The sequence below is a fragment of the Suricata suricatta genome, chromosome 3 (assembly GCF_006229205.1).
Source record: "Suricata suricatta isolate VVHF042 chromosome 3, meerkat_22Aug2017_6uvM2_HiC, whole genome shotgun sequence".
NCBI classification, from domain to species: domain Eukaryota; kingdom Metazoa; phylum Chordata; class Mammalia; order Carnivora; family Herpestidae; genus Suricata; species Suricata suricatta.
In genome coordinates, this window is record NC_043702.1 from 138382658 (window position 1) to 138389926 (window position 7269).

The 7269-nt window shown below is 52.8% G+C and overlaps 1 protein-coding gene across 1 annotated transcript; it reads left to right on the forward strand.

The window, feature by feature from the left end:
• The first annotated feature begins 667 nt into the window (after positions 1-667).
• On the forward strand, positions 668-6281 carry BATF3 (basic leucine zipper ATF-like transcription factor 3). Its single transcript, XM_029933374.1, has 4 exons — positions 668-695; positions 1338-1479; positions 1510-1513; positions 5779-6281. The coding sequence occupies exons 1-4, from the start codon at positions 668-670 to the stop codon at positions 5962-5964; spliced, it is 360 nt and encodes a 119-aa protein (XP_029789234.1). The 3' UTR covers positions 5965-6281.
• Positions 6282-7269: the final 988 nt, after the last annotated feature.

Here is a 7269-nt window from a genome sequence, read left to right on the forward strand (position 1 = left end):
AGTCAGATGCTTAATTGACTGAGCCACCCAGATGCCCCTCCCCACATTCAGATTCTTAATCACATCTGCAAAGTCGTTTTTTGTCACGTAAGGTAACATATTCACAGGCTCCTGAGAATGGACGTAGACCTCTTTGGGAGGCCCTTATACTGTCTTCCTCAGAAGGTAACATAAATACTCCAGTGTCAAGAAAGACAGGTTTCTCTCAGTATCTGTAAGGACTGGATTTGACACCCAAATAAGCCGGGTGCCTGGGAAAGTTAGGGGTGGTACCACATTTACTCGTGCCTGATCCCACTTAGAACCATGCTGGAGGGCCTTTCCCTGGCGTATACTGTGTCACATGACCAGTGGTGCTGGTGCTCTTCTGAGAAATGGGACTAACTGACCTGAAACCCAGACCTTTCTTCCATTGGAGAACACTTCCTTCTCTGTCCCTGTGGAGCCAAAAGAGTACATCCGGTGTACCCACCACTGGCGGGTCCCCTCACCAAGGACAGTCGTTCTGAGAAACACAGTGTCGAGGACCATGGCCCCCTCCGTATGTAGCCCACACCTCCACTGTCACTAGCGATGCACAAGTGTTCTTGGTCACAGGAGGGTGTGGGGGAGCAGGTGGCTGGCTCAGGAAAATGGAAATACATCGCAGTTCTGCTGTAGAAGAGGAATGTCCTATTGGGACCACACGGTAGCACGTGAGTTCTCTGTCCTCTGTTTATTCCTCGTCTCCTTCCAGGGAGGGCAGTGCAGCTGTGGGGATCTATGTTCTGTAGGGCCAACACAGCAAAACACAACAAAAAACAACAGTAAAGATAGTAGAAAAAAGACTTTGAAAAAAATCTACATATTGAGGGTGGGGTATCTGGTTAAAGACCACGGTAAAGCAGAGCTTTCTTGTGCTCCGGTGGGTGAGTTGAGGGCAGAGCATGTAGCATGCTGCCCTGGGTAATGGCGGGAAAGCCCTCCAGGCCCCGTCGGGCTCCAGGCCGTGTCTAGGATGGGGAGGGTAAGACCCAGACACAGTTCTCAGAAACCTCTTCAAACCAGGGACCAGGCCCACTCTCTAGGAGACACGAAGGGGTGCGGAAAGCCGCACCCGGAAGCCATGGCTGCCCGCCACTCCGAGGGGTGATTAGCCTATGGAAAGGGCTTTACTCAGTCCTTCGTCTGTCCCACCCTGTGGGGAGCATCGCTGCGTATCTCACGGTCACTCAGATCTTTATTTGCCTTTCTTGATACCACTAAGGAGAATATTTGAGCTTGTTTAAAATTCCCACCTTTCTGTCCTGCCCACCTTGTTCACTCACCGGAGCCTCTCTTACCTCCGACACCCTGAGAAACCTCCTCGGGTCCCAGCTCCCAGAAGCCTCTGGGCCACCTCCCACCTCTCCCAGTTCTCCATCTGCAGAGCCGGAGGCCAGTGCTCCTGGGAGGGCAGGCCGGGACAGCCAGAGCAGGCCAGGCCAGGGACAGGCTCCAGTCACTCTTCAGTCTGAATTTTCCCCTCAGCGAGGTGGTTGCTGGAAGCCCGACTGTGGTGACGAGAAGCTGTTCTTGACGGGCGTCTGCGTGCCTCAGCGCTCACTGTGGCTTTTCAAATCCTCTCGTCAAGCCACTTACGCCTCTCGTGGGGATTTCAGCCCCTATTCATCTCTGAACACTGGGCACACGCCTGAGTCCACACTCACAAACAGGGACCCGGGTGAACGGTCCGGCTTTCTGCGACGAGCCAGAAGGTGTCTCAGAAGTGGGTCAGACTGGTTCGAGCCAGGTATCTGAAGGTGTAAGACAGAGAGAACGTTGAGTCAGAAAAGGAAGGCAGACGATGCCATCTTCAGGAACCCCAAATGTCACCAACTGACGGATTTCTGAGGCAATTTGCTTGTGGTCTATGTTGCCACGGTTTTTTCAGATATTGCATGTTCTAAGAGAATGCTTCATGTCCCCCCCCCACCCCAAACTCGGTTTAGAAACTGATGATGACACTAACTTGTACGGCCCTCCCTGATGGGGACGGAGTTTTCTGCTGGGAAGGAGCTCAGCTTAGGGCTTGGGAATAGGCTTATTGTAAAATCCTGAGCCCTTACAGCCCTTCACTGCCAGTAACCACCACAGGGAAATTTGGGGCCAGGCACTGCCAAGTGAAAGCAGAATTGCTGTCCTTGCTCTAGGAGTGCAGTTGACCTTGAAGTCAGGTTCCAAGTCTGCATGACCTTGAAAAAGTCACTGTGCCTCTCAGAGTTTCGCTTTCCTCGCTTGTGAACTGGGGTCTGTGTGTGGCTGTGCCCTCCTGATGGCCTTTTCATCCCTCTCATTTTCTTCCTGCCGTTGCTGTCATCTCTGGTTCCAGGTACCCACATTAGCTTGTTTGTCAGGTTTTTTTTAGTCCTGGACCCTGGATCCCCCCAGACAGCCTCTCTTAGATGCCCAGAACAGGGTTTCTCGCCCTCGGCACTACTGACACTTGGGGCCGGATACGTCCTTGTTTGGGGGTGCTGTCCTGGGCACTGTAGGCTGTTGAGCTGCGCCCCTGACTTCTCCCCACTGGATGCAGTTGCGCCCCCTGCCCCAGTTGTGATAACCTAGCTGTCTCCAGACATGCTACGTGTCCCCTGGGGACAGCCAGAACTGCTCCCGTTGAGAATCGCTGCCCCAGACAACTTAGTTTCTGAGTTGGAACTGCGATTTGCAGAGACTTCACCGCCTGGAATGTTTGGTCTCTGCTTTGCGACCGTGTCCTGCCAAAGACCAGGGAAGGCAGCGCAGTGGCCTCCAACCCTCCTGCAGCGAAAGACTTGAAAGTCAGCAAGATTTGAGCTAAACTGATCATCTCTTTGGAAATAGCAAAGGGGCTGATGTTTCGTGTATGTCAAGTCCAAGTACTTTCTTCTTGGTGTAAAGTGGGTGTGACTCTTTTCCCTTTGTTCCCTGTGTTCTCGCACCTCCTCTCCACCTGCTCAAGCTCTGCCTTTTATTGAACTGGACTCACCTGGAGATGGTGACTTCTCTTTTTATTCTATCAGCTCCATGAAAGTCCCTCAGAGGGTTTGGAAGTAAAAGTCAAATTCCAGAAGAGAAAGTCCCTGCAGAGAAGGCAGACGAGGGGGCTGCTGGGCTGAGGTTTGGGGGAGGCAGTTATACCTCGGGAAGACTTTAGTCAGCATGGCCTTTCATGGCTTCTGGAGATAAAACTCAGAAGCTCACAGCGTCCTTCCAGAATACAGAAGGGCAGATCTCACAGTTCAAGAGTTCGAGCTCAGCATCGGGCTCTGTGCTGACAGCTCAGAGCCTGGAGCCTACTTCAGATGATTCTCTGTCTCCCTCTCTCTCTGCCCCTCCACCTCTCACACTCTGTCTTTCTCTTTCAAAAATAAATAAACATTAAAAAAATTATTTTTAATGTTAGCTCATAGGGACTATTTGCATCTATTCTCCATTTTACTTGGAAGTGAAGAGCATTTCCAGTTGCAGGGTGGAGTGTGTGTGTGTGTGTGTGTTTGCCTGGGTGTGTGCGTGTTCATGCGTGTGTACATGTGCCTCATAGAGTTGCAGCTGCTGCTGCAGGCTGGCTCCCTGTCTTCCCTCCCCTTGCCCACAGAGGGCTCGTGGCTGCTTTGCAGATGGAATTCGGGCTCCAGGACTGGAGTCTGTCAGAGGCCAGAGGGAGCCGGCAGGCAGGGAGGAGGGCCGAAGGCAGAACTGGGCCCGTGCACTAGTGAAATCAGACTGACCCAGGACAGCCTGCGGGAGGAAAGGGTGCAGCTTGCTGCCTTAGAGAGTGTTCCAGACTATCCTGAGGGCTTGCCTGGGGAAGGCTAAGATGGCCTGTGTGTGTGCAGCCCCACTGGCACCTAGAGGTGGGGAAGGAAGCGAGTGAGAGGAGAAGGCAGAGGACTGTGGCTGAGGCGTCCCTGGGCACTGCGGCCCGTCAGGCGGGGCACCGCAGAGGGTAGCAGAGGCTCTTAGGTGCCATACATTTCTGATCTTTGGGGAGAGACCTTATTTAGTATAAGTAAGACTGAATATGATACACGATTGACTAGAGAAGATTGAATAGAACACGTAATGAGGGATGTGGTTCCGTGAAGTGCTGTGCTCAGGGAAGCCTTCCTGGAGGTGGTAGGCTTGAGCTGAGCCCACACAGAAAAGGAGGGAGGTAGTCCAGTTGAGGAGAACAGCATTAGCAAAGGGGCAGAGTTGAGAATTTGTGTGGGCTTTAGGGAACTGTAAGAGGAACAGACTTTTTAAGTGATATTTCTTAAAAACTACTAGTAAGAGAAAAGATGTGATAGGTAATAAGATTGGGTCCCCATGGCTGGAAATGCATGGTACACAACATTACAGCAAGATTTAAATAAGATTGTCAACCTTGGGACGGTCTCCGGCGGCATGCCCTAGGGCTCTGCCGTTGGTGGAGTGTTTGTCATAGAACTTCCTGATGACTTGGAGGAAGACAGGGAAGGCCTGCTCCGCAAGCTGGTGGCCAGCTTGTAGCTGTGTAGCATCGGGATCCATGAGCTCACGTGTTAAGATTCAAAAAGACTTTGCTAAGCTGGAAGATGCCCAAGAGAACAGGGTGAAAGTCGGGAGAAGTGGACGTAGGGCCCACCTCGAATCTCCAGAACACCAGTTGTCATCCGGATGTAGACAGAGAAGCAGCTGATGCGGACAGAGCTGGCCCCTCTCTGCAAGCCCAGAGTGAGGTGGCTGCAGGCTTGGGTCCAGCCCCAGAGCAGGCCACCTCCAGGCACCTGCCCTCTGCATGGTCAGGCCATCCGCAGAATCATGCACTGTGTTTTGGGAATGGCATTTTTCTCAGAGATCCCAGCAAATTGGAGTGTGTGTTGGGATGACCTCCAGGAAGGCAGAAGGACCAGAAGCCCTAAAACCCTAGGAGCTCAAGGGACCTGAGACAGTTGAGCTGAGAGAATACCTAAGGGGAAGTGGTATGGGGCTGTCTCCTAATATTTTGAGAACTGTGATGTTGAAAAAGTATTGAATTTACTCGGTGTGGTTCCATAAGGTGGAACCAAGCCCAATAGGTGGGTTTGAAGGAGAGAGAGGGAGAGAGAGAGAGATTGAGAGATTTTGGATCAGCAAAAGATGAGCTTTCTAATAGAGCAGGAGGGAAATGGCAGGGACTGCCCTTTGAAGAAGAGAGTGCCCAGCACAAGTTGGAGGTCCGGTTTCTGCGTTGTGTGGGTTGGGTTCAGGGGTCTCTAGGAGCCCGTCCAGGTCTAAGCCTCTGCAAACTCTGGTATAGTGGAAATTTCACAGATGAGTGTTGGGGCAAAGCCATGGCAAGGAGTATTTTCATTCATTTACTCATGCAGCCAGCAAACATCTCTGCTGTTCCAGGCACTGTTCCAGGTGCTGGGGCCATAGCCGTGACCCCAACAGAGATCTTCAGAAAGCAGCTGCACAGTTAGGGGAGGAGAGGCTGGCTGCAACTGACGGCCTGAGGGAACTTTTGGGAGCGATGGAAACGTTCTCTCGACCAACGCTTACATTTACCAGAACTCATTGACTTAGATATACCCTTAAGACAGGTGTATGTTATTTTATGTAAATCATATCTCAAGAAAGTTGATTCAGAAAGCGAAGGCCTGCCCTTAGGAACCTTGCATCCCGGTGGGAGGAGAGAAACATGAAGATAATGGCCAATAGTAGCGGCAGGGCAAGGGGCACAGTCAGTGAGGACGTGTTCCTGGGGAGGCGCGGAGCATCAGCGGAGGGACCGGCCCGCAGAAACCATTCCCCCGTTCTGTGTGTCGGCAGGAGTACGAGTGCCTGGAGCAGGAGAACACTGTGCTGCGCAGAGAGATCGGGAAGCTGACGGCCGAGCTGCAGCAGCTGAGCGAGGCGCTGAAGGAGCACGAGAAGATGTGCCCGCTGCTCTTGTGCCCCATGAACTTTATGCCGGTGCCACGGCCGGACCCTGTGGCCGGCTGCCTGCCCCGATGAAGCCCAAGGATCCTCCTCCTCCGCTGAGGGAGGAGCCTCGGTCGTTTCCAGACCTGAGAGGAGGGTTCCCTCCGCATCTGTGTGTGTGTGGGCGGGGTGCCTGTGGCCGGGTCCCCTCCTAGGAGCTCCTGGCCACGCCCTCAGCAGACGGCTCAGCACGACGCTCCTGCCAGCACCTCTCAGAGCCTTGAGCCAATGCAGGCAGGGAGGCCACCCTCAGGAGTCACCTGGAATCCACTTTGGCAGCTAATAGGTTCCGTCTTGTGCAGAATCATTGCCTCTAGAATTTGGATAATAAAGATGGCTGTGATATCTCATTTTGCCAAATTCTTGGGATTTAGAAATCCCGGAGAGGGCATCTTCTGTCTCCTCACTGTTTTGGGGCGCCTGGGCCTTGCTCTCCCCCTCCTGGCCATCTTCCCCATGGCCATATCTGTGCTCAATGCAGGAGACACATTTGGAGGCCTGGAACTTGCCGGGCAGCCCAGCTGGGTCCCATAGAGGTAGTCGTGCTGGGCGTGACTCCTGCCTGCTTTGGGTAGCTCTCCATCTTGGTCACCACCCCCACCCATGCTGGGCTGTCACGGGAGATTTTCTCTTCCAAGCTGGTTTTCCTGACTGCTCCGGACACTCCTGGGTCATCTCCCCGTTCCGGAAGTAGGCATAGGATCGGAGGACAAGTTTGCTTTATGTTAGTCTGAAACAGCAATGGGATGGGGAAATCTGCTCCCTGGTTTAAAAACACAAATATTTTGGCAGATGAGGAGAGCAATTTTCTTTCAAAAGTCCCGTCTAATTATTATCTCAGGAAAAGCAGAACCTTGACAAGTTGAAGGTGGGCCGGGCGAGAAAAGCAACACGGGAGAGGACTCCCGGTCCTCTTCTAATTCTCTTTTTCCCTGGACCCAGGAAATGGTGGAGGGCAGAGCCATCCCGTCATAAAGGGCACAGGAAATGGGAAGAGAAATGAAAGTGCTTTGCTGTAAATGCAGATGGTTGAAAAAGAAGAAAGTAAAAAAAGAGAATGCAAGCCCCTCCTAAGGGCAACAGGCTTGCTGACTTCATACGAGCATTCATACTGGCTACTCTTCGCAAGCTTCCTCTTTCCTGCGGAAGGGTCCCTGTCCTCCAGGCCTTTTGGAGGCCTGCAGGTCCCTTGTAACTCACACAGGCTGACAGCCGCAAGGTCTCTCTGGTCAGGGGCGTGGGAGATCTGCCGTTAGAGACCCAGGCTGCCGCTGGCTGGCAGAACTAGGCCACATCTTCCTGCACGCAGCTGTTTCAGGGGAATGGTAGAATTTTTTA

Excerpts from the sequence above, each read along its gene's own strand:
- BATF3 (XM_029933374.1), top strand. The coding sequence starts at position 668 with ATGTCCTATTGGGACCACACGGTAGCAC. Across the intron at positions 696-1,337 it reads TTGGGACCACACGGTAGCAC|AAACCTCCTCGGGTCCCAGC; the intron begins GTGAGTTCTCTG and ends CGACACCCTGAG.